The following is a 25,876-nucleotide window of genomic DNA, read 5'->3' as shown; positions in this document are numbered from 1 at the left end:
CAACCCTGTCTTACTCCCTTCCCAACCACTGCTTCCCTTTCATGTCCCTCGACTCTTATAACTGCCATCTGGTTTCTGTACAAATTGTAAATAGTCTTTCGTTCCCTGTATTTTACCCCTGCCACCTTTAGAATTTGAAAGAGAGTATTCCAGTCAACATTGTCAAAAGCTTTCTCTAAGTCTACAAATGCTAGAAACGTAGGTTTGCCTTTCCTTAATCTTTCTTCTAAGAAAAGCTAGCAAAGCAAAAAATGGGCAATACTGATAACAATTCATATTCTGTTCTCTCGCGGACCAGAAAACGGACATCGTTCACGAAATGAAAATACATACACTATACTGATGCTCTTAACTTGGTAAGATATTTGCTTCTTGAAAACGAGTGAAATCTCACGCTTCTATAGCTCTTCGACTGTATCATTTTTAAATAAACCTCCTGCATAGCTAAACTGAACACTGAAAGCGGCAGACGACAGAAAGCGGACACAGTTGGGCTGAAATGGGTACCAAACTGTGACTGACGTAATTTTGTAGTATTTGTGGACAAAACGCCTCTGTTGTATTACAGTGTGGTCTAGCGGATTTCCAGGATTAACCTCGTTTACGTACGTGCAGTTTAATTGACTGCAGATTGGATAGAAAACCGTTCTTATTTTTTCCAAGGGAAATCAAGAAATGCGGCAGTTTTCTTGCGGTAATTAAATCCAAACACTTTCTTTGTGCACAGTTCACAGATACGAAAGGCGAAAGTGATACGATTTTCGAGAATATTCGTTTGTAGATTTTTGCATTTTTTACGGAGACGAATTTGTCTGGGATTGAAAAATTATTTCCTTCCATTTTGGTTTTGAGTTGAATTGTTTCAATGAAGACGGCAGTACAATCAAGAGGATTACTATGTCTGGCTGTAACAACGGTTCTTCACACTGTAAATGCACATAGAAATCGTATGGAGGTGTGGTTCGTAACGGGAGACTGCAGCAGCAATAGAATAATCTTATAAAAGTTGCGGACGGAAAGAAAATCTCGTGTTTAAATAATAAAATACTATAATCGCCAAATTTTGCAATATTTTTTTCGACAAATTATAACAAAAACTGGAATCACATAAAAACGAATTATGAGAAGCTGCTGTCCACAAACAGATTCTCTCTCTCTCTCTCTCTCTCTCTCTCTCTCTCTCTCTCACACTCTGTGTGCTACAGTATGACGTCAATAGCGCAACCGCTTGGCCCACGCACCCAGTGTGCCTGCGCCAGCGAATCTTCTAGCGAAAAGCGGAAATCCATTTTTTGGTTCAATAAAGTGCTGTTGTTACAAATTATTGAGCAACATTTTGGTGGTGTCGGTTGGAAAACCCAAAGAAAGTGTCACTGTTTGCTGAAAGCTAGTGATTGTACGTTAAAATAGGGAACTACTTTGTATGCGGCACGCGGAGTAGTACAGTAGCGAACTACAGTAGCGCGAGATAAAAGACTCGAACAAGGGCGTAGGCAACGGGAGTTGCGAGAAGATGGAGGACTGCGGATGTGCGGGCGCGAATTGTGCGGCGATGAAGGTAAGTGGATTCTACGATTCTATCACCCAAATCTAACCGTAGTCCGACCATCGCCAACGAGAAGTTTAAATCCGTTCCTAGGCGAATTCTTCATTTAACATTGCTTCTTGCCTTCCTTTGTTTTAGTGAGAGTTTACACGGAGGGATAAATTCTGAAGTGCATAAGAAAGTCAGATAACAGTGCGTTATAAATTTCAGAGTGCAGATTTTTACTATAAAAAGTATCAATTGCCTTAAAAGGTCATCAACATTTTTTGGGTATCGCGCAATTTTGTCAAGAGAAATTCTGTACATTGTAATTTATTCTTTTCGATCTTTAATACTCGTATTGGGAATACATCGCGACTTCCTCGCTATGTTTTATCGTCTGCAGCCGCACTCACAGATGTGAAATCGGCGGATGTAAAGACAAAAATTACGACAAGCCCTTAAAGGATTGGAGTGTATACGGAACTCCCTCGAATGGGGGCCTCCCGGCCAACAATTCCATACGATTTTTTCATTTCTTTTTGTGTGTGTGTGTGTGTGTGTGTGTGTGTGTGTGTGTGTGTGTGCGCGCGCTTTTTATACAAATGTGAGCGCAGTAACACTGGAGACTAACTTCCTCCGAAAGAGGGCGTAGTGGGTGGATATAAAATATAAAAAATACATTCATAGACTGATGCTGCCGTAAAAATAGCATGCATAAACCGTACTGTACCTTCATTCACATTCGTTTTGTCTGTAGTAAATTGGAGATGATGCGTGGGGAGTGGAAGAAGCAAGCCTGCTCCCCGATATAAACTGTTGCAAGCGGAAGATCTACAGACAGATGCTGATGCAAAACCTGTTTTTGTGCTTTGTATTAAGCTCTTACGAATGGTCAGTAGCAATATCAATGTTTTGTCAGCAATGTCAATGTTTTGTCTATCTCCATGCACGCTATGCAAACCGTGAAGTATATGGCATTGTGTACTTCCCAATATACGATTTACTAGGGCTGCTTCCTATCCCATTCGTATAGGGGCTTTGGGAAGAATGATTACTGAAATACCCCTGTGGACGTTGCAATTAGTCTTAATTCTTGTGCTCTTGATTCCTATGGGAATGATATATAGGAGCTATAGTATATACCTAGATTCCTCACTTGATGCACGTTGTGAAACGGGTTTTATGGATAGTTTGTGAATATTTTCAAGCATCTACGAATTCAGGTTTTTCAACAATTTCATTGTACTCCTCCATGAATCAACCATACGTGTGACAATTTATGCTATCCTTTGTTCAGTATCCATTGTTAGTGCTGGTTCTTGTGCCTCCACCCTGTTACGAACACATGCACCACACACCCAAACTCACTTGATGAATATTTTAAGGTGGGATACTAAATTGTTTTGTAAGGAGTCTCCTTTGTAGACGTATTTTCTCAGAATTCTGCCAGTGAACAGAAATCTGCCTCATGCTTTACTTTTTAGTGTGAGTGTGTTCTGTTTGAATGCCAGGAAAACCTTCAGTTTAGTAAATTTGTGCTGTTAAAGAGATACTTCACCTTCTACAGTCTGCACCAAATGGCAGCTAGTACCCCATGCATCCGCCATCTTACTTTTTTTCCGGCCATCTTGTGTACTCTTGCTTTGACGATGTTGCGTGCTCTTCTTTCTGATTTTTACCAGTATTTTCTTCCCAATTTTTCTAAGGTTTATTATTTTGCTGCACTCAATCTTCATAGCCTTAGTGTTGTTTGTTCTCAATTCAACAATTTTGTTGTCGTCTCTCATTGAAAAGTTCTGTCATTTTTGGAGTTTGTCATTTATACTGGTCCTCTAAAAGTTTTTGATTGTATTATATTTTCTTCCCACTTTATAGACATTTCCAACAACTATAACTGTTCAAGTACATCTTTCTCTCTCACCTCCCCCACCCCTCCCCCACCCTGTTCACTGCCATCAAGCTTACTGCTCGGGGTTGTTGCAATAAATATATGTGGTTTCCTTCAAACTGTTGGAATTGTGATACCGCAATGATAATTATTTCCATAGTCCTGTGTGTTTTTCATATACTTTTCAATCTTATTGGGTTTAATAATTTTTTTTACTTACAAGCTATAGTTGATTTTACTTTCATGTTTTTTTCCATGGATTATTTGTTCACTGATATGTAATATAGTTTAGTAGTTATGCTTGATACATAGTCTAAAATTTTTGGGAATGTAAAGTTGCCTCTGTCCATCATTAAACCTGATTTTGTTTGTCAACTTTGAGTCTTTGCAGTCTGCTGCACTCAGCCTAAATTTTCAACAGTGTTACAAGTGCTACTTGGTCGTATTCCATGTGTCCACATGGAATGAGTTTTGGGGGTATTGTGAAATAGACTAGCTCACATTTTCTTACTTTGGATAGATCTATGTTTTTTTTCCCTCTTCCGGTCATATTATCCAAATTACTGTGAGCCAGACGGACAGAAATAATGATCTCACATAAGTGCATTCTGAAATTCTGGATGTTCTTGAAAACTTGAGAATGTAGGTTTTTTTATACTAAAGATATCTACCCCTCCCTACAGTATACAGAACATTCCAGTATCACTGTGTTAAGGCATTTCTGTTCTACTAAAAAAAATAACTGGAAGTGTCTTATTTAGAAAGACTTAGCATATAACAAAGAGATACAATATTCTGTGTTGTATTTTACAGTGTGGAATACTGAGATGGCAGAAGGATGGTGTTGGTTGAAGGTTCAGATGGTTTTCTCAAGTCAGGTCTGTATTAATTAGAGTAATGTAAATTAACCTTAACTTGTGATGAAACTCACTTGTTTTGTAAAAGAAAATTGATTAAAACATAGTACTAGATCATATGTAAGACAACTGTATTCGGGAAATAAACAAGAAAAATTTGATCAATCTGTTTACTTTGATTTCAATGCTGTTCATTTACTTTCCTATCCTGATCCTCCACATTGAGGCCTAATTTGCAATGTTTATTATAATATTGTCTTGTCACTTCGTCACCAGGTTTCCCTTCTAACTACATCGTGTCAGCCCTGTTACCATGATAATTCTTCAAATTTTCTGATGGCGGTACCCAGGCTTCTCAAGACTTTCGAGCTAGAACATCAGCTTTTATTCTCATTTACTTGACATCTGAGTTAAAAGGTACATATGCGAAATAAATATCGTACACTTGTTCAAGCTAGTTTTTAGTAAAAGCTATCCATTTGTAGTGCCAGTTTTAATATATTTGTTCTATTGGATGTTCTCATGTGCAGCTTGAGCAATACATAAATTTTGCTTACATCAGATTGACAGATATGTTACAGATCTGAAATTGTGTGGTCTCACAATTTTATGTTGAGGGTGTGAAAAGGCAACCATTATGATTTAATCACATTTATGGTGCCATATTGTACCATGAAGATGGTGGAAAATGAAGGGACTTTATTGAAATTAAAATTGTATATGGGCTAGGCCATTATGCTGCTATGATTTACTTATTAAATAATGTTCACAATGATTGTATTTTGTTCTCTTCCATTGGAATATTAACTCTTGTCGAGAAGACTATCAGTCAGCTTGTTAAGATTTTAGTCTGAATCTTGATTTATATTTTGAATCTAATAGGTTAGTTTCTGTGGATGAAAACTGTGAAGTTTAGAACTATTTCACTAAGGTACCTTCCTGTTGATATTAATGAGTGGGTGGCTGTTGTGTCAGCTATGTTTAGGATTTGATCAAAACTGGTAGTCCAGCAACCAGTAGACTACATGTCCTCAACTGAGATGGGTCTTATTTTGTCACTGCATGTATAAAACCGAGTTTAATTCTTTTTGCATGTAATAGATGTATCGTTCAAAGCAGTAGTTCAGTTTGAATAGAGATGTAGAACACATCAACTTTGAACCAATGTTAGACCATATTATGATGGTTGCCTTTAAAAATTGATTTCCATTTATATGACTGCTGCGTATCACTTGCAAATTTACTTTTGCTCAAATAAAAAAAAGCATTTTTTGAGTATTTCATTTGCAGTATCTTGGTTTTAAGGTTATCACTTGTAGACATTGGGTGAAAACTGCTTTCTTACAGCATTGTCATTAGCAGTGTTCTCATAAAGTACTGGTAGCTGTGCTTCTTGGCACAGCTGATATTTGGGCATAATATCAGTACAAGTTGTGAAAGCTCTCTGTTTTCTACCAGATAATAATACCTATTTATCTACCCCAAGGGAGAGGCAGATAGAAGCAGCATAGCTGAGGCTTAGGCTTGATACCAACACATGTGATGGAAGCTTTCTCTTTTTTGTGCATGTTAATAATCGCCAATTACATATACTAAAGCACAGGCAGATATAATGCTGGATTGTTTTGTCTTCTATTGAAAGAGTAGTCAGTTGTCTGCACACCGTAGTAATTGCTGTTGTCATACTTTATCGGGTTGTGTGCTGTTCCTTTACAGGACTATGTGGTGTGTATAGAATTTGTACGTGAGATATTGTAGATCTATTAGTAAAGTTAGCAAAACTCTGGGTTTATGGCACAATGTTAGAGAAGCAAAGATATATTGGTTGCAGCAGACCATTGGTTGGCTTCAATATTAATTCTTAGCATGCAGTTACAAAAAGGTTCTGTATGTTAGCTGATGCAGTTTGTCACTACTTGGTAGTATAGAGTTGGAAGGCAAGCATGATATTGCATTTAAGTGCATTTATGGGTTTGTCCTCTATGTAATGTCTTTCCACTTATGGTGATGTGTGTATTGGCAGGCTGCTAGTAGGTACTGGAAATTGCCTCTTGTTAAGTACAGCATGCATATCATTCATTACATCTCCTACACTTTTTGATTGGTTGATGTACTTTTCTTAATGGAACAATGTTGCTCCATACAATGAACTACACATATGGTTCACTTGTCGTACATCAGCTGTCATATTGTTTTTAGATTTCCGTGTTAACATTTTTTGGTTTATTAATAGTGGAGTTAACTGTTGTCAGTTAATATGAATCTTGTGCGTCAACAACTGTTTGTTTGGTGCAGTGGACTGGTGGCATATCGAGTGCTGCTATTAGCCCGTGGCTGCTTATGGAGTGCAGTCTGCCTATTGGATGTCGAATGGTCAGAATGGATACGCCAGTACATCTCTTCTGGGGATGCAGTAGTGCCTGCAGCTACCTATGAGGCGCTGTCAGTGGACAGCAGACCAGTTCGAGGGACCCACCTGAACTGTCTGTCATTCCGATTTGGGGTACAGCAAGGACAACGGAAACCCTGTGCCACACTTGGGGTTAAATCCATCCAGCAGCTGCTCTTCAAAGAGAACTTGGTGACACTGCCAACTCCTCTGCAACCAGGGCCTTTAAAATATCCTGACAGCCTATTTGCGGGATGCCTTCGCACCCATGATAACTTTTCCGTAAGGGTGCATTCAGTGTGCAGGTGCTCTGGCCTCAGTATATGTCCAGGCTGTAGATAGCCTGAGAGCCTTCTTAATGGGACATACAAGAGCCAATATGGGTGTTGTCAGATTAGCAACTATTCAGATCATGGGACTCGGATTATGCCAGAGTACCAGAGTAATTTACATTTTATGGAATGTAGTATACTGAGTACAGAGCATCAGTTCATTTGGTAATGAACCCAGCCATCATTCTGGGCAAATAACTTGTCAGAGTCACATTTTTTGTGAGAGAACTATTCTCATACTACGGTATATTGATAATTTTCACTTATGGACCGTCTGACAGCAACTGAATAAAACACAATTTTAGTGCCATACGCGTTTCGCCTTTATTTTCTGCAAGGCAAATGTAAATAAAATAGCTAACATATGTACATATTCCAGGCCACTGATGATGCCTTGCAGAAAAATAAAGGCGAAACGTGTATGGCACTAAAATTGTGTTTTATTCAGTTGCTGTCAGACGGTCCATAAGTGAAAATTATCAATATACCGTAGTATTACGCGCAACTGATGAGGACGGGACCACAAAAGTTGAAAATATTCTCATACTTAATACTCTTTACTAAGTAAATGTAAAGTGGGCCGTACTTGATTTAAAGAAACTTGACATCACTGCAGGGATAGTTTAAATATCTATTACTGTTCTGCAGTACAGAATAGTATATTTTTATACCACTTATTCTCTACTCTTACAGTTTTTACTATTTGCCTTTAAAATATGTTCCTGGCAAGTTGTGGACACATCCATTTTAAGTGTTATTAAAGGGGCTCTTTATCATTGGGGTACAGTTAACCAATGACTGTTCAACTAGTAATGTGCTGTTGTGCAAGCAGTAGCTTTATAATGAAATCCCAGGGCAAAGGCAGCTGCCCTGCATATGGGTCACAGATGGATGGAGGCTCTTTATGTCCAGGTAGTACTGTCGACATGGCAGCGTGATGGCGATTCGTTAACCCCAGCTGCTGTTCTACGCGTGGTGCAAGATTTGCTGGGGGGACCGATAGCTGTTATTCTTGTGGGTGGCAGCAACCTGGATCGTTCAGTGCTATCAGCCCATAGACAGCACATCTTACCATCCTGGTGGCTGTTCTGTACATCTGGCACCTTCGGTTTTCCAGACAAACTTCTGCCATGTCGGTCTGCTCTCAGGGTGTAAGCAATTGAACTGCATGATGTTAGAACACTGTCAGACTATAACTATTCTACGTTCCAGTACAATATTTTTTTTGTACCTATCCTTCAACCTATCATTTTTAAAGCTCATGTTGAAAGATAAAATTTTTAATTTTTTTTTGAGGTAGTTGAATGTTATTAGAAAGTCACTGATCACTATGTTCTTGAATACGCATAAAATTAAAATTTACCCATTTTTCTATTATTGGGTACATTTAAGCTGACTACTACTTCAGTGGCGAGGCACTACTGTACCTAATATCTTTATTTACAATGCAATGTTGGGCTACCTACAGTCCTGCTCACAGGGCACAGGCGTATCTTGTTCCTGGGACACTGAGAGGAAGAGCAACCCAACGGCAGCTGTGCTCATGCTGCAGGATTAGGTTGGTGGCCTCTTTACTAATATGGTGCTGGAGGCTGCTCAGCGTACAGCGCACCAGAGGGTAGGCACTTCTTTTTGTGATGAGTGCTTGGTTTTTGGGGAGCAAGTAAGCTGCTAATAGGAAGCTGTATTTGTTTAAAAGCTGTTTGAAAACTGACTGTAAGATATCAGTACTTTTGGCAGAAAATCTAATTTCATTTTACGCATTTAACTAGTCAATGGATTCAGTGAGATAACGTATGGTGTAACTAGTCTCTCTGTACTGACATATTTCATAACCTTTGAAAAAGTAATACATTCCAATGAGTTTTTAGATATCTAGAACTTTACATTCAGTATAATGTAGCTCTGTACCACTTTCTCTTCAATCCGTTATTCTTATTGCTTTTCTCTAAGAGTTTTCCATTTTCACAACAGAGCCATAAAACATTCATTTTATGTCCTGAGAAAGTATGACATTGAGGCAATTAAATTAGAACCATATTCATTTTTATATCATTGGCGCTCAGCTAAACATTTTGACTGTTTAAATACCGTGGCTCTGTCGCACAAGCGGTATCTTTATTTGCAATGCAATGTTCGGCTACCTGCAGTTCTGCCCTGCTGGTGGAACTTGGATGGATGGAAGTTCATATGTCCAGGTTGACAGTGGCAGATCTACTCGTCATGAAAAATTGGCCTCCAGCTGCCGATCTACTCACGGTGCAAGATCATCTAGGCGGCCTCTTTGCTAACGGCGTATCGTTAACCCTATGATGGCTCATGTCTTGCTCATCAACGTCTTGGTGGCATGTCTCTTTGGGCACAGACGCTCCAGAGGCTGCTCTTCTCGTGGTGTTTGAACTTTCTGCGCGTGGGTCAGAATGAGAATGGTGACTGCTGACCAGCCGGCATCTGCACTCCGTTCTGGCACAGGCAGCCTTGCAACGACCATGTGCAGCGGTACATGTAGGAATATATATTGTAATAGCACTTAACCCTTAGTTTATCTTTTTTACTATTATCTATAAAGCTATAAAATGTTTCAGTTTTAAAAAAGATCAATTTTTAATATAATAATAATTCCTTAGATATCTATGTCTTTGAGTGCATTAAAATTGATAATGTATTTAGACTTCTAACACTGGGATTTAGTTAAGCCAATAGATACTTCACTGCATGATGAATTATTAACCTCAGCGACCCACCTGTTCGTGATGAAGGTTGGCTAATCAGCTATCTTAATAGTTAGGTGCCACTAGCTCAATGACAAGTGTGCTCCTGTGGCAGTGCCATCACAGTGACGTCTCTTCTTTTGGGGACCACTATTCCAGTTTCTGCCCATCTTGTGTTGATTAAACTGCAAGAGGGCTTCTCAGCTTATGGATCACAACAAGGGTAGCTTTGTTTTTGCTAGGGGAGCAGTTGGGTCGATTTCGGCTTTATTGACAGTGTACTGTCCATCCTTCATTTGTACAATGCATGGTAATGGCAGCCTGGCAGTAGTCCTAGTTGTAAGGTGCTGCCCGCTGTTTGCAGCTTGCCTCAGGGAGTGAGATTTACCTCATAGCTGCTCTTCACGCGAGGCATAGTGGATTTGACAGAAGCTTGTTGGCTCAACACCTGCACTGTTCAGAGGGTGGTGATAGCAGTTCAGCTCGTCGGGTGTCACAAGCTTCTTCGTGGGATGTCGTTAGACTGGTAGTGTATTGGCATGGTTGTCTGCCTAGTTGCTACTCTGTGTTTTATGAAATGCTGTCTGTGTTCCGAATACAGGTTATTATAATATTAATGTTAGTGGCTACTCACATTCCATGATTGACCCAATGTTGGATTTAAACTCTTAGGAAAGCAAGCATAGTATTTTTGTAGGAAATTTAAGAGAAAAGCTACAATATAGCATGAGCTGTTTACATATATTTTACTACATTCAAGTAAGGTTTTTTTTTTTTGTACCACTAATTCTTCAGTCAGGTGCTATTGCTGTGGTTTTGATACATTAAGACTATAACCGATGTATTGTCACTATAACAGATGTACTGTCACGAAAGTAGTATCATTATTTGCGTTGGAGCTTGGGCTGTTTGTAGTCCTACGTGCAGGGCTCATTTGGATGCCCTGCTCGTAGGACAAAGATGTTTAAAAATTCCTTTGTCTAGGTCATATAGTAGCAGATCTGCTCGCGGTGATTGAGAAGCCCAGTGACCTCTACGTGTGGGACAAGGTGGTCCAAGCAAGTGGAGTGCAATCAATGCATTGGCAGTTGTGCTGCAGAACTGTCATTTTGGTAGCATGTCTCATCTAGGGATGCAGCCATTCCAGAGGCTGCATTCCAGTGGCAGTAAATAGCAAGGCGACAACTCTGTTCATGGGCCGCAGAGAGGGATACTGCAGCTTTCCGTCTAGCACCTGCTCTACATCTGAGAACAGGCAGCCAGGCTCCAACCCTGATCGTGTGGTACTGTTTGCTGTTAAATGCTGTTACCGTCTTGGTTGCTGCTCTGAACCTGAGGCCTGTTGGGTTTAGTAGAAGTTCGTCGGGCCAACATCTGCTGTGCTCAGAGGGTGGCAGTGGCTACTCATTGGGCACAAGCAACTGATCTGCTCAATGTGGGATTGTGCTAATCCGGTATTGTAGCTGTATAACTGACTGCCTATTTATTGCTCTGGAATTAGATACGACTATTCGAGACTTAGTTATTTTATTTTTATTCTGTTCTCAGCTCATAGGGGCCAGTTTTGTAGCATGCTGAAATCAGAAAGCAACATTTAATGGAATGCAGTGCATGTCCTTGGTATAGAGCATCAGTCTGTTACACGTCTTCATTTTATGCAATGATCCCATCAGGTAAACACTTTATTCTCATGTTGTGAGGGACTTGTGTTGTACATCTCTTAGTAACGTGTATGCAAGCCCTATTGTAGAACTTTTAAAAAATTGTGGCTACAGTGCTTGGATAGCTTAGAAACTAGTTAACTACATTATATCCCAGTACAGTGTATTTTGATAGCAAATACCCTTCAGTTGATAGTTTTTGCTATTTTCCTTTAGAACATTCTGATTTTAGACACAGCCATTTTCAATATTATTAAGTATTGTCATAATTTCTCAGATTATTATGCCACTGAGAGCATTACAATTAAAAATATGTGGGTTCTTTTATTATTTGGTGTTCAGTTAAGCCAGTAGCAGTTACACTATTGAGGCTGTTCTGCAACCAGTATTGTTTGCAATGCAATATTGGGTTACCTGTAATCCTGCTTGTGGGAGACAGGTGACTGCATACTGGATGAAATTCTTATGCTTGTGTCAATTTGGTGACAGCTAAATTCTGGTTGTATGGTTCTGTCTGCTGCATGGTAGCTTTCAGGGAATCAGATCATTGTAGCTGCTCTTAATGTGAGGCACAGTGGATTTGTCAGGAGCTCATTAGAATAACATCTGCCCTGCTCAGGGGGTACATTTTGCTGCTAAGGTTGTGGGATGCCATAAGCTGATTGGCATACCCAAGAGATGCTGTGAGACTGATAGTGCATTTACATGGCTGTTTCCCTAGTATCTGCTCAGGAGTTAATGAAATTCTGTTTATTATAAATTTAGGTTATTAATCACCTTGTATGTTTAAATTTAAGGATTATTACCAATGATATTAGTGTTAGCAGTTATTCACAATTTTTGAGAGAACCGAAATTGTACCTAAACTATAAGGAAAAGCCAACATTTATCTTTTGCAGCTGAGCAAAAAGAAATTGACAACATTGTGTAGACTATTCCGATATTTTTAACTATTCTACTTGCCGATGAGATTTATTTTTACATCTCTTTTCTTCAGCCTCATCATTTTTACTGACTTCTGTAGGAATATATTTTGTGGTATTGCAGGTATTTTACATACAGTACAAGGTATTCATTCACCATATCGTTAGTGAATACAAATGAAAATTGATTCATCCATTTATTGTTGTAACTCATTCACTATGATGACCTGTTAATGAGGTAGTGTCTAGAAGCAGTATCATTATTTGCAGTGCGGTTTTGGGCTGCCTGTAATCCTACATGTAGAGCTTGTATCAGTGTCCTACTTGTAGGACACACATGTTTGGAAGTTCCTGTGTCCAGGTCGTGTGGTGGCACACCTATTTGTGGTGACATGCTGTACAAGGCCGTGTGGGTGACATCTTAGCTAATGTGGTGTGGTGCAGTGGTGTGTGGCAGCTCACTTCGGGGCCCGATCATCGATCTTGGATGCAAGGTGTGGTGGGTTTGGTAGCAGCTCAGTGGCCACCATCATCGGATCGGCTCACTCGTGGAATGGTGTCATCTAGAATTGTATTTGTGTACACGATCATAGTACCAGAGTACTTTCTGTGGTGAGTTCTCAGCTTTTGGAGCTTGGCAGGTAACCCCATTATTTTAGGCAATTATCTTGTTAATGGTGAACATCTAAACATTTTATAAGGGATCCAGTGTTGTACCTCATTTCTTAGTAAGGTGTATATATAGTAGGGTTTTTCTAAATCATGGCTACATTGCATGGATTGTGTAGATATTTTTTAAGTGTGCTGCATTTCCTTATAGTTCATTTTAATGGCACTTATCCTCTGATCAATCTGAATTTTCTTAGTTTCCTAGACAGCTATTTCAAATTTTTGTTGTGATTTTGTGGATTGCTGTTTCATTGAGTGCATTAAAACTAAAAAGTATCCCATCCTCTTGTCATTTGGGTTCTATTGAGCCATGCAATGGTCTGCCTGCAGTCATGCTTGAAGGGCCCATCTGGAAGCCCAGCTCCTGGGGTAGAGATATATGGAGGTTCTTATGTCCAGGCCAACACAGGTACTCGTGTTGAGTGATCACCCTCAGTGACCAGTCTGCCTGTTGCGGAGTTTGGCTAAATAGCTACATAGCTAACTAGGTGCTGTTAGCAAAGTGGCAATTCTTCACGTGATGCACTGTCATCACTGTGGCATCTCTTCTTGTGGCGGGCCATTCCAGAGGCTGCCCTTCCTGTTAAGTTTGAATTCCAACGCAGCAGTTCTGCTTGGGGTCACAACAACCTGTGTGGAAATTCTGCTGCAGCAGCACATGGCCAGTGACTGCTCCCCTTGTAACAGTTGCCATGCTGGCGACCGCTTGACCCACGCATGTGCTGTTTGTGGGTTTGGTAGGAGCTCGTAAGGCCAACATCTGCAAAACTTAGAAGATTGTGGCTGCTCAGCTGATTCGCCACCATCAGCTAATCTGCTCACTCTTGTGAGGGTGCCATCTGGTATTTTAGCTGTCCTGCATATAACTGTGGTTGATCCATGTACTTTTTGGTGGTGAGTTGTTTGTAGTGTGTGGCAGGTAATAATGTACCCTCTGTTTTAAGCAGTGACTTCCTTCTTGGTAGATCCTATTTCGAATTTGTGAGAGTCCAAGTGTTGTACCTTATTTCAGAATTTTTATGAATTGTGACTTCATTAAGGTCTTTTTTAACTTATCCTTGAAACAGTCTGGTTTTTTGGATTTTCCTTAAAAATATTTTTTTGTTTTAGACTACTGTTTCAAAATGTATTGAAATATCTTGGAGTATGTCATTAAGTGTATAAAATTAAAAGTGTATCCATTTTGTTATTGGGGATCAGTTAGGCAATGAAAAGTTAAGATATACCTTCAGTCATGTTTGAAGGGCCCAGCACGAAGCCTAGGTCATGGGATGCAGATGTATGTAGGTTCTTATGTCCAGATCAACGTGGTGACAGCTACTTCAGGTGAATGATTAGCCTCAGTGATTGGTCTGCTGCTGGTAGAGGTTAGCTGCATAGCTAGTGGGATGCTGTTAACATAGTGCCAGTGCTTCACCGGATGCACTGTCATCGCGGTGGCATCCCGCCTGATGGGATGGTCCATTCCGGAGGCTGCCCTTCTTGTGGTGTTCGAGATCCAAGATAGCATCACTGCTCGGGTCCTGGCAACGATGGTGTGACAAGCTTGCTACAAGACCGCTCACCTCAGTGACTGTTCCGCTCGTGGAGGCTGTTGTGCTGGTGTATGCTCCACTCACGGGCAGTGCTGTGTTGGCAGCTGCTCCAGTCACTGGCACTGGTGACTGCCCGGCTTGTGAGCAGTGCCATGCTAAGAACTATGGCTTTTGGACCGCTGTGCTGGCCACTGTGTGTCTCACGGGCACTGCTGTGCTGATTGCTCATCTCTTGGGTGACGGTGACTGCTCGGTTCACGGGCTCTGCCGTGCTGGTGACTGCTTGGTTCATGGGCTCTGCCGTGCTGGTGACTGCTCCGCTCGCGAACCCTGCTGTGCTGGCGGCTGCTCTGCTTGTGGGCACTGCCGTGCTGGCGACTGCTCGGCTCGCGGGCGCAGCCGTGCTGGCGACTGCTCGTCTTGTGGGTGCTGCTGTGCTGGCGACCGCTCGGCTCGCGGGTGCTGCCGTGTAGGCGACTGCTCGGCTCGCGAGCGCTGCCGTGCTGGCTGCTGCTCGCCTCGGGGGTGCTGCCGTGTTGGCGACTGCTCGGCTCGCAGTTTGCGGGTTTGGTGCGGGCTTGTGAGGCCAACATTTGTACCACTCAGAAGGTGGCAGCTGCCCTGCGCTTTGGCCGTCATCAACTGATCCACTCAGTTGTGGGATGGAGCCATTTGGTATTTTAGCTGCCCTGAATACAACTATGCTAGTTATTGTGTTCTTTTTTGCTGTAAGTTGTTAGCTTGTAGAGCATGATAGCTAACACACCTTGATTGTGGGCAATGACTTCTTTAATGGTATACACCTATTGGCATTTGGTGAGAGACCATTTGTTATGCTTAATCTTTTAATGAGATGTGAATATGGTAGTGTTGTTCTAAATAGTGGCTTCAGTAATGGTTTGTTACCAGTAAGGACCCCTCAATCAATCCAAATTTTTTGAATTTCCGTAAAAAATAGTTCTTATTTGAAAGAACTGTTTGTAATTTTATTTAATATGTTGGAATATTATGCCATTAAGGGCATTGGGCGGAGGGGTTCAGTTGAGCAATGCGATGTTGGGGAACAGGCAGTCATTCATGAGGGGCACAGCATGAAGCCCAGGTTGTGGGATGCAGATGTATGTAGGTTCCTCTGTTTAGGTCGACAAGGTGACAGCTACTCATGGAGAATGGTAGGCTTCACCGAGCAGTGTGCTTCTAGTGGATGCTGACTAAGCAGCTGCATAGCCAGTTCGCTGCTGTTACCTGACACACTGTTGCTGCGGCACCATTCATGATAGGTTGGCCCATTCTGGAGACTACTCTTCTTATGATGTTCGATGTCGAAGATAGTGTCTCTGCTTGAGGATCTTGATGACTACGGGGCAGCAATTTTGCTGCAAGAGCCCTCAGGACACTGCCGTGCTGGCGACTGCGCAGATTGTGATGCGCTGCCATCCTGGACACTGCTCCGTTTGTGGGTGCTGCCGTTCTGGCCACTGCTTCGTTTACGCACCCTGCCGTGCTGGCGACTGCTCCGCTCGTGGGGCCTGACATGCCGACGACTGCTCCACTCATGGGCCCTGCCGTGCAGGCAACTGCTCCACTCCCGGGCCCTGCCGTGCTGGCGACTGCTCGGCTCGCGGGCCCTGCCGTGCTGGCGACTGCTCGGCTCGCGGGCCCTGCCGTGCTGGCGACTGCTCGGCTCGCGGGCCCTGCCGTGCTGGCGACTGCTCGGCTCGCGGTCCCTGCCGTGCTGGCAACTGCTCGGCTCGCGGGCCCTGCCGTGCTGGCGGCTGCTCAGCTCGCGGGCCCTGCCATGCTGGCGACGACTACTCCGCTCGCGGGCGCTGCCTGTCTGGCGGCTGCTCGGCTTGCTCGCACTGCCGTGCTGGTGACTGCTCGGCTCGCGGGCGCTGCCGTGTTGGCGACTGCTCCACTCACAGGCGCTGTCGTGCTGCCACATTTATTTTAGGTAGCAGTCTTGTTAATGGTTGACACCTATTCACATTGAGTAAGTGATCCAGTGTTGTTCCGTACCTGATAGACATGCACGAATTTTTCTTTAAAAGTAGTTTTTTTGTTTTTTGGGAGGGCAGTTTATATTTTTATTGGAACTTAATTTTAAAATTGTACCTGTTCTTCTGTCATTCAATTAAGTTATGTGATGTTGGAATGCATGAAGTTGCTCTTGAGAGCCCAAGTTGGAAACCCAACTCATAGGTTGCAGACATGTGGAGCAATAATGTGAATGTTACACTCCAGTTATTTAAAATGAGTGGTAATATTTACTCACAACATATGGGCTGTTGGCTGCTGTACCCAATGCAGGGTGTCATATTGGCATCTGCTCCGCTTCTTGGCAGCTGTATGCTGTCTTGGCCCTGTTAACGGTTCAGCTGTCCTACTTGGGTGTAAAGGGGGGAGGGTTGTGCTGTCTTGCAGGTTACTTCCCTACACACCAACACTGTCATCCAGGCAACTGCTCCTCTCCACGGGTGCACTCATGCTGTCGTCGACTCCACTCGTGGTTCTTGAGTTTGGTAGGTGCTCGTCAGGCGAACATCAACTGTGTTGAGAGGCTGGACAGCTGCCCAACTTGTTGGCCATATCAACTGATCTGCTCACCCTTGGGAGCCATCTGGTATTGTAGCTGCCCTGCAAGCAGGTTAATGTCCTGCCTTTCTTACCTTGTAGAGTGTAATTTGTAACCCACTTTTATTTTAGACAATAATCTTTCAATCAGTAACCCTCATTCTTATTTAATAATAGGTCCCAGTATTGTTGAAATTTTTTTTCTATATGTATTGTAGGACTGCGTGGTTTGTTGATTTTAACAGTACAAGTTATTCAGAGTTTTTAAAATGTACCTTAAGAAATAGAATTCCTCTCTTTTTGGCAACCAAAACATCTCTCGTAAGCATTCGTTTGAAATTTTATTGTAATGTATTGGACTACTGTGATTGAGTATATTAAAATGAAAAATTTGTCCGTTCTTATATCATTGGGGATCAGTTAAGCCATTCAATATTGACTACCCAATATTGATTCAGTCAATATTGACTACTCAATATTGAATGAGTCAATATTGAGTCAGTCGTTATTGACTACTCAATACTGAGTGAGTCAATATTGAGTGGAGCAGTCAATATTGCCTGCTTCGCTCTCGGGCACTGACGAACTGGCAACTGCTCCACTCGTGGGTGCTGCTGTGCTGGTGACTGCTCCGCTTGCGGGTGCTGCTGTGCTGGCGACTGCTCCGCTCGCGGGTGCTGCTGTGCTGGCGACTGCTCCGCTCGCGGGTGCTGCTGTGCTGGCGACTGCTCCGCTCGCGGGTGCTGCTGTGCTGGCGACTGCTCCGCTCGCGGGTGCTGCTGTGCTGGCGACTGCTCCGCTCGCGGGTGCTGCAGTGCTGGCGACTGCTCCGCTCGCGGGTGCTGCAGTGCTGGCGACTGCTCCGCTCGCGGGTGCTGCCGTGCTGGCGACTGCTCCGCTCGCGGGTGCTGCCGTGCTGGCGACTGCTCCGCTCGCGGGTGCTGCCGTGCTGGCGACTGCTCCGCTCGCGGGTGCTGCCGTGCTGGCGACTGCTCCGCCTGCGGGCGCCACCATGCTGCTAGCTGCTCTGCCTGCGGATACCGTCGCGCTGCCGGCTTCTCCTCTTTTGGAGGATGCCGCGCTGCCGACTGCTCCGCTTGCGGCTGCCGCTGTGCTGCCGACTGCTCTGGTCGCGGCCTCTGCCGCACATTCAACTGATCCACTTGCGTTCACCGCCTCGGTGCCAACTGATCAGCTCGCGGACACCGTCGCGCTGCCAACTGATCAGCTCGCGGACACCGCCGCGCTGCTGACTGATCAGCTCGCGGACACCGCCGCGCTTCCGACTGATCGGCTCGCGGGCACCGCCGCGCTGCCGACTGATCAGCTCGCGGGCACCGCCGCTCTGCTGACTGATCCTCTCGTAGACACCGCCGCGCTGCCGACTGATCCTCTCGTAGACACCGCCGCGCTGCTGACTGATCTGCTCGCAGACACTGCCGAACTTGCATCTACTCCCGTCACATGGCCTGTCAACAGCTCCACTCGCGGGGAGCTGTCATGCTTCTGTCTGCTCAACTTCGTGTGGTCTACTGTGCATGTCTGGTCAGCTCCTTGGGGGCCATTGTCGTCGTGTCTGCTTATCTCCACAGGAGGCTGTCTTGCTGGCATCGGCTCAGTCCGCGGTATTTTGGGTTCGGTAGGTGCTTGTCAGGCCAACAACTGCTCTGCTCAGAGAATGATGGCTGGACAACTCGGTCGCCATATCAACTGATCAGCTTGCTCTTGGAATGTTGCCGTCAGATATTGTATCTGCCCTGCAAGCAGGTTAATGACCTGGTAAGTCACTTTATTTCGGGCAGTTATCAGTTTAATGGTTAATCTCTATTCACATTTAATTAGAGACCCATTAGTGACATTATCTTTTAGTATTGTGTGATTTTTCTAGGTCTTGGCTTCATTGCGTAGTTTGTTGATTTTAATGGCACCAGTCAATTAGTCCAACAGTTTTTTAAATTTTCCTTAAAAAATAATTTTTTCAGTTGTGGGCAGTAGTTAGAAATTTTATTGTAACGATGTAGATTATTATAAAGAGCATTGAAATTAAAGAAATTAAAGATTCTTCTATCACTGGGATTAATTAAAGCCATGCAGTGTTGGGCTGCCTAATGTCATGCTTGAGGGCCCCAGATGGAATCCAAACTCATGGGATTCAGATATATGGAGCAGTTGCCCAAGTTGCCAAAAATGAATGATATATTTACCACAACATGTTTTGGGACTGCGTTATCAGATAATCAAATGGTTAAAGCTATGTCATTAGGAACTATCAAAACTAAAAATCCAGCAACAAACAAGCCTTGTCAAACATTTAAATCTCTTCCGTGAATGTTTCTTTTTTTTTGCATAACCTTATCATGAAGGTCAGTTACAAGCAGTGCTTTGTGAGATGGTTATGTGAGAAAATGAGATATTCAAAGAAGAGCTTTATTTGTTTAATATGGCATGTTTGCTTGTAGTGTGTTAGTTTGATGGTGTCTATGGGATAGCAATGTTAAACTCTTGATAACAGGATATATAAGCTTGAAACATATTGTGGTAAATATAACTTGTAAGATGTATGGAAGTTTCTATGTCCAGGTCAACACGGTGACACCTACTTGTGGAGAACCATTGCCCTTAGCGACCAGTCTCCTGACAGTGGTGGTTATCTAAGTTGCTGCATTGCTGGTTGGATGCTGTTAGCACAATGGCAGTTCTTCACCTGATCGGCTATTGTTGCTGGGGCATCCCCCTTATGGGAAGGAGTGTTCCTAAAGCTGGGCTTCTTGTGGTTTTTCGACTCCAAACCAGCAGCTCCACTCATGTGATACAGCTGTGATGGGTGGCAATCCTGCTAGGAGAGGACTCATGAATCACTGCTCCACTCCCGGCATCCACGGTACTACTGACTGCTCTACTCGGGGGAGCCATGGTGCTGTCGACCACTCCGCTCATGGGGGCTATGGTGCTGTCAACCGCTCCACTTGTGGGAGCCGTGGTGCTGTCGACGGCTCCGCTCGTGGGAGCTGTGTTACTGTCGGCCGCTCCGCTCGTGGGAGCCGTGGTGCTGTCAGCCGCTCCGCTCGTGGGAGCCGTGGTGCTGTCGGCCGCTCCGCTCGTGGGAGCCGTGGTGCTGTCGGCTGCTCCGCTCGTGGGAGCCGTGGTGCTGTCGGCCGCTCCGCTCGTGGGGGCCGTGGTGCTGTCGGCCGCTCCGCTCGTGGGAGCCGTGGTGCTGTCGGCCGCTCCGCTCGTGGGAGCCGTGGTGCTGTCGGCCGCTCCGCTCGTGGGAGCCGTGGTGCTGTTGGCTGCTCCGCTCGTGGGAGCCATAGTGCTGTCGACCGCTGCGATCGTGGGAGCCGTGGTGCTGTCGGCCGCTCCGCTCATGGGAGCCGTGGTGCTAGCAACTGCTCTGCTCGTGGGAGCTGTGACGCTATCAACTGTTCTGCCCATGGAATCCATCTTCCTGGTTGATGCTCCACTCGTGGGGGCTATCGACTGCTTCATTTGTGAGGGCTATCTTACAGGTGACTTCGCTACACACCAGTACTGTTGTCCAAGCAATGATCTTGTGGTAGTTGTCATTCTGGTTACAGTTCTACTTGTGGTGGCAGTTTGCTGGGGACTATTCTACTCATGGGTCCATTTCTGATGGTGATTGCTGCTCAAGAATACTGACAACATTGCAATGATTAACAACTTCCTTTCAGATATGGGGACCAATATTGAACTGTAGATCTTGTTGACTGCATTTTCCATAGTTGCACTACTTGATCTTTCCAAAACATAAAATGCTTCTGAGTGTTAAGATTCAACTTGATTGATGTGATCCAGAATGCTGGGTCTGACACCATATAGTGTTTTAAAAGCATAGAGTATTTTTAAAGCATACTTGTTTGAGGCCATAAGAGATTGAAAACATTAAATTTGTTGTTACCTTAGTTGTGGAACTTTGGACATCATTATGTGTTAAGGAGTTTGAGTGTGAGGCCAGTATTGCATTCCACTCCCTGGAAGTATGGTGCAGTTTGCAGTTCACTGTGGATTTAGGATGTGAATTTCTTGTTGTGCAATGCACTGAAGAACTTGATTGTAGGAGATTTACTCTATTGTGTACTGCGTGGTACAGTTCAGACCTTGGTTTTAATGTCTGGCAGACCATGGGCATTTTGCGCCTTGTACACAGTGTTTCAGCACGTTATGATGTCCTTTGCAACTTTGCCTATCAACTTGGGTGCTGACATTGTGCAAAGTGGAATGCAGCTGATTCTCCACTAGTCTCCAATCATTGGTCAGTTGGACCACTGCTAATTCAGTGTTTGGTTGTAGCAGCTGTAGCCACTCGCAACCACATGCCTCAGTCTCTCTGCTCTGCAGGCGTTTTTTATACAAAAGAGTGTACTGAAGTTTAGGCCCCTTGCTGCAGTTTAATATGCTTTTCAGTTTTGGCTGCTGTGGATCTCTTATCAGATGCTGTGTGTTGTCTCTTAATCTATGTGCTAGGCTGGGGCTGTTATCACCACAGTCTGATTGATGCAACAACTGCTCGTACCATCCCATGTCCCAGTGTTATATTTGTTAGTAAATTGTTAGTCATTGTTTTTTAAGTGTTTGTGTAGTGTTGTGGTGTTTCCTACAGTTACAGGTACTTCAGTTTCCTGTGGTGAAATTTGCATTGGTTGTCAAACGTACTCTTGTTTTTTTTTTTAGATAATTTCTTTTGTGCATTTATCCAAGAGGTCATAGGTTTGCATGTGCAGTAATTCAGCAACTGTGGGACGAGGATAGTGACCAGTTAATACAAATTTAGTTCCAGGAAACAAAAACCGCCGTAATTGGTTCTTTGGATAATCATATAGAACTGTTAAACAGGGGATGTCAAACCATTTATCAAAAATTCACCAGATACAGACAGTTGAGTCTGACTGACCACTCAGCCAGACCAATCCGTTCGATTGGTCCATCTCTGAACGGGTTCCTTATATGGTCATACCTATTTACTGTGTTCAAGTTTCAGTTTACCAGGACCACAAGCAAGACCACAGACAAGTATGTTTTGTAAGCTATGTGCATGCACTCTAGGATGTTTACCCTGTTAATATTTTGGTTGTACCATGATTAGCTGGCCTGTCTCCATATCGTTCAATGCAGAAGTGCCCAGCTTTTTTTTTTTTTTTTTTTCATTTGGCCTGGAGGTATCCAGGATTTGTCAAATTTGTCATGGAGGTGTCCAAGATACATCCAGGGATCATCGCACTATATGTCGCCGAGGTGGCTGGATTTCACTGCCACGTTCATAACAGAGGTGTCAGGATTTGTCACAGAGGTATCTGTTTGTTTGTCGTGGAAGTGTCCAGGATTCATTGCACCATTCATCACAGAGGGGTCCTGTTCATTTTGGAGATGTCCAGCATTTGTCCCAGAGCTGTCCTGGTTTTGTCGCAGACGTGTCCCGGATTCATCGTGGGGGTGTCTGGGATTTGTTGCATTGTTTATTGTGGAGGCAGCCGGGAATCATTGCATTGCTCATTGTGGAGGTGTCTGGGATTTGTCGTGGAGGTGTTCTCCAGGACTCGATGCGAAGATGTCCGGGATTCGTCGCGGGACTCAATGCGGAGGTGTCCGGGATTTGTTGCGGAGACATCCAGGATTCGTCACGGAGATGTCTGGGATTCGTCGTGAAGGTATCCAGGAGTCATGGAGATGTCCATGATTCGTCGTGGAAATGTCCGATCCGGGATTCATCGTGGAGTGTCCAGCAGAATTCATCACAGAGGTGTCACGGTTTTACTGGCAGAGGTATAGAGGTATCTCGGTTCCGTCTCACCGTTCGTTGTGGAGGTGTCCGGGTTTCGTCTCATCGCTCTACGCGGAGGTGTCCGGGTTTTGCTTCATCGTTCGTCGCGGAGGTGTCCGGGTTTCGTCGCGGAGGTGTCCGGGTTTCGTCGCGGAGGTGTGCAGGTTTCGTCACGGAGGTGTCCGGGTTTCATCGCGGAGGTGTCTGGGTTTCGTCGCATCGTTCGTCGCGGAGGTGTCCGGGTTTCGTCTCGTCGTTCATCGCGGAGGTGTCCGGGTTTCGTCTCATCGTTCGGCGCGGAGGAGTCCGGGTTTCGTCTCATCGTTCGGCGCGGAGGTGTCCGGGTTTCGTCTCATCGTTCGTCGCGGAGGAGTCCGGGTTTCGTCTCATCGTTTGTCGCGGAGGGGGGGGGGGTCTTGCTTTCGTCTCATCGTTCATCGTGAAAGTGACCTTGGTTTTTCTAATTACATATCATTGTGGTGTCCTAAGATTTTCTTAACATGCTTGACAGAGGTGTTGTAACATTTTTTTGGCATGCATCAGATGTGTCACAAGTCATAGCATATCCCTGGTGCACGACGAGCTGAAAGGACACCACGTGGAACTTCCTATGGTATTATTTGTGCGTCATGGAGGAGATAGTGATTTGGTGCATGTGGGACCAAATAGACGCCTGTCAGCTGACACATTACAGTGTCCAGTTCAGCTTGTACAATAAATTTTTCCATAGTTCGTATTACCATGCATCATGTTCACTTTTATGGCTGGCTGCCTGAGTTACAAACCAGTATGGTTTATTGTCTTATTCCTTATGGAGATGTTCATTGACTGTCCCCATATTAATTGTGAATTTTTTGTGATTCTAGTCTGTTATATGCTTTTATGTAACTGGTGTCTCCTGCTTTAGAGACATAATTGAGACCTTGCCTTTCAAAAATTAAAACTTGATCCATGTGAAGGTACAACATTGGCATTCAAAGGTTAGCTTGTGTGCCATAGTGATGTCTCAGTTCTTTTTAGCATTTTCTGTTGTGCATAATGTGAATAGTGAAATATTTGGTTTTGTGTAATTGGCTCAAAGCAGGTAAGACTACGTATGGTATTTAATGATGTATACTTAACATTTGGTGTTGCCATTTTTGTGCTGGTTGATTTAGTCACCTGTTGTATACAAATTACATTTACTGGCAGAAATATCCCAGTAAAGCTGTGGCTTTAACTCTTGATATTGGACTGCACACTGGCAGAAATATCCCAGTAAAGCTGTGGCTTTAACTCTTGATATTGGACTGCTCTTAAGAGGTTGTATGGAACAAAATTGCAGCATATATCTGAGTATTATTTCTTTTCATTATGGCCTATCTACTTCTTCATTAGAGCAGATGTATCCTAAGAAATTCAGAGGCTGTATCACTGAAATCAAAGAGATGTGAGAGTGATGAGAGGTATAGGTAGTAACCGTTCATTCTGGCACACAAGTGCAGTTGGATTTTTTTTTTAAATTTATTTATTGATGTTAGCAGACTCATCACAGATAATCAGCACATTTTTTATGCCAAAGACATAAACTTCCTTTTCAAATGTATTTATGTACACACACTGTATTACTTTGAAGCAGGTCTCAATTCTGCATCACATACTTACTTGTCAACATGACTGCAGGAACAAGGTGTGTGTGACACCCCCCCCCCCCCCGCCCCCCCCCCCCCCACACACTAAATTTGTATGCAGTCTTTTATTGTGATCGTCAGTCTAAAATTTTCACTGAGTGCTGCATTACCTTGATTATTTATCACTTCTTTGGGTGATGCAGTTCTGTCACCAGGTTCTCATAAAGAAAACTCCACTTAAGAGAGATATGGGGGCAGTCACCCACGTGTAATGAAATGACCTAATTAAATTCCACAATTGACTGTGCAATTAGTACTGGACTTCCATCATTTCATTAAATTTCGCAGTTCATGAGAAAGGTCTTCCTGGATAACAAGTCATCACTCAATAGCAGTTGAATTCTAGATATGTTTTACAAAGAATGCAGTTGTGAATGATTAATCTAAACCTAACATACTGAAACATAGTTGATACCAAAATATTAATTTGCTGTCATTGTTAATAGGCAGCAATTGGCAAGTATATATAGAGCATTACTTGCTATGGTCCTGTATGTAGTCTTACATTGGTGTGTGTGTTTATACTGATATTGTAATACATACTTATTTCACAGTTAATGTAATCTTTATTAGTGATATTATTTCCTTGTTCATCTCAGTAATTCATATAGATTTGGAAATGGTGATAAATCAGGTCCTTATTTTTTGAAGAATAATTTAAGCACTGCTCTATAATCAGGAAACTTACTACTTTAAATCAGTACAGATCAATTTTCTAGCAAGATTTTTAAAAGTAGGATCAACATTTTAGAGCACCTAATACTATGAAGTTTTATGTACCAAATTATTTTGTAAAATAAATGTTCCTCAACAAAACTAACTATGCGACATCTGTCAGTACATTATAGAAAAATTGCCTGAATAATAATACTCAGGAAAACTGAAATAATTGTAATATTTACTAGGTAATTGTTATCCAAAAGTAAACTAAAAAATTGAAAACAAAGCATTTATTTACTTTAGGAATGATACCAGAGCAAATGGAGGTCCTACACTTTTCATACATTCTTTGTTCTTATGATTGGTGACAAAACTATTATCAGTGATGTTATTTTATTTATTTATTTTATCCATCTTTCAGCACTAACATGCAATCGATGTCGTCAGAAGAGTTACAGCTATTTGTACATTATATTTTACATACCAAAATATTACATGGTAAAAATATAGCAATGTTGTCAACTATTAGCTTACAACAGCCTCTACACCTAGATCCATACATAACAGTAAGCCATAATTTATCAGCATTAACATGCAATCAATGTTGTCAGAAGTATTATAGCTATTTGTACATTATGTTTCATATAACAAAAATATTACATGAAAAAAAAGACAGTGTTGTACCCTATTAGCTTATAGCTAG

The 25,876-nt window shown here is 43.1% G+C and overlaps 3 protein-coding genes and 2 long non-coding RNA genes across 5 annotated transcripts; 4 read left to right on the top strand and 1 right to left on the bottom strand.

The window, feature by feature from the left end:
- Positions 1–1,367: 1,367 nt before the first annotated feature.
- Positions 1,368–7,350, top strand: LOC124619543. The gene is made up of 4 exons (XR_006980093.1): positions 1,368–1,558; positions 4,230–4,294; positions 4,550–4,690; positions 6,569–7,350. It is a non-coding gene; the product is annotated as an uncharacterized LOC124619543 (long non-coding RNA).
- Positions 7,351–14,524: 7,174 nt separating this feature from the next.
- Positions 14,525–16,029, bottom strand: LOC124619962 (mucin-19-like). The gene is made up of 3 exons (XM_047146624.1): positions 15,739–16,029; positions 15,260–15,296; positions 14,525–15,219 (listed from the first exon to the last, which is right to left on the bottom strand). The coding sequence occupies exons 1-3, from the start codon at positions 16,027–16,029 to the stop codon at positions 14,525–14,527; spliced, it is 1,023 nt and encodes a 340-aa protein (XP_047002580.1).
- Positions 16,028–16,723, top strand: LOC124619960. Its single transcript, XM_047146623.1, has 2 exons — positions 16,028–16,395; positions 16,633–16,723. Exons 1-2 carry the CDS (start codon positions 16,028–16,030, stop codon positions 16,721–16,723), a joined length of 459 nt encoding a protein of 152 aa, XP_047002579.1.
- Positions 16,724–19,887: 3,164 nt separating this feature from the next.
- LOC124619959 (guanyl-specific ribonuclease pgl-1-like) lies at positions 19,888–20,520 on the top strand. Its single transcript, XM_047146622.1, has one exon. It carries the CDS (start codon positions 19,888–19,890, stop codon positions 20,518–20,520), a length of 633 nt encoding a protein of 210 aa, XP_047002578.1.
- A 2,403-nt stretch (positions 20,521–22,923) lies between these two features.
- On the top strand, positions 22,924–24,556 carry LOC124619542. The gene is made up of 2 exons (XR_006980092.1): positions 22,924–24,044; positions 24,102–24,556. It is a non-coding gene; the product is annotated as an uncharacterized LOC124619542 (long non-coding RNA).
- Positions 24,557–25,876: the final 1,320 nt, after the last annotated feature.

The sequence above is a fragment of the Schistocerca americana genome, chromosome 6 (assembly GCF_021461395.2).
Source record: "Schistocerca americana isolate TAMUIC-IGC-003095 chromosome 6, iqSchAmer2.1, whole genome shotgun sequence".
Lineage (NCBI taxonomy): Eukaryota > Metazoa > Arthropoda > Insecta > Orthoptera > Acrididae > Schistocerca > Schistocerca americana.
This window is presented reverse-complemented; position numbering and strand designations above follow the sequence as displayed.

Bases quoted from the DNA above. Each gene is read 5' to 3' on its own strand.
- LOC124619959 (XM_047146622.1), top strand. From the start codon at position 19,888: ATGGGTGGCAATCCTGCTAGGAGAGGACTCATGAATCACTGCTCCACT.
- LOC124619960 (XM_047146623.1), top strand. From the start codon at position 16,028: ATGCCGACGACTGCTCCACTCATGGGCCCTGCCGTGCAGGCAACTGCT. The intron at 16,396-16,632 runs GTTGGCGACTGC...CATTCAATTAAG, and splicing joins CGGCTCGCGGGCGCTGCCGT to TTATGTGATGTTGGAATGCA.
- LOC124619962 (XM_047146624.1), bottom strand. From the start codon at position 16,029: ATGTCAGGCCCCACGAGCGGAGCAGTCGCCAGCACGGCAGGGTGCGTA. The intron at 15,297-15,738 runs GTAACAGCAGCG...AAATGCCAATAG, and splicing joins CCGCAGCAACAGTGTGTCAG to GTGTATACCATTAAAGAAGT. The intron at 15,220-15,259 runs GTGTGTTAGCTA...AACAACTTACAG, and splicing joins AGTCATTGCCCACAATCAAG to CAAAAAAGAACACAATAACT.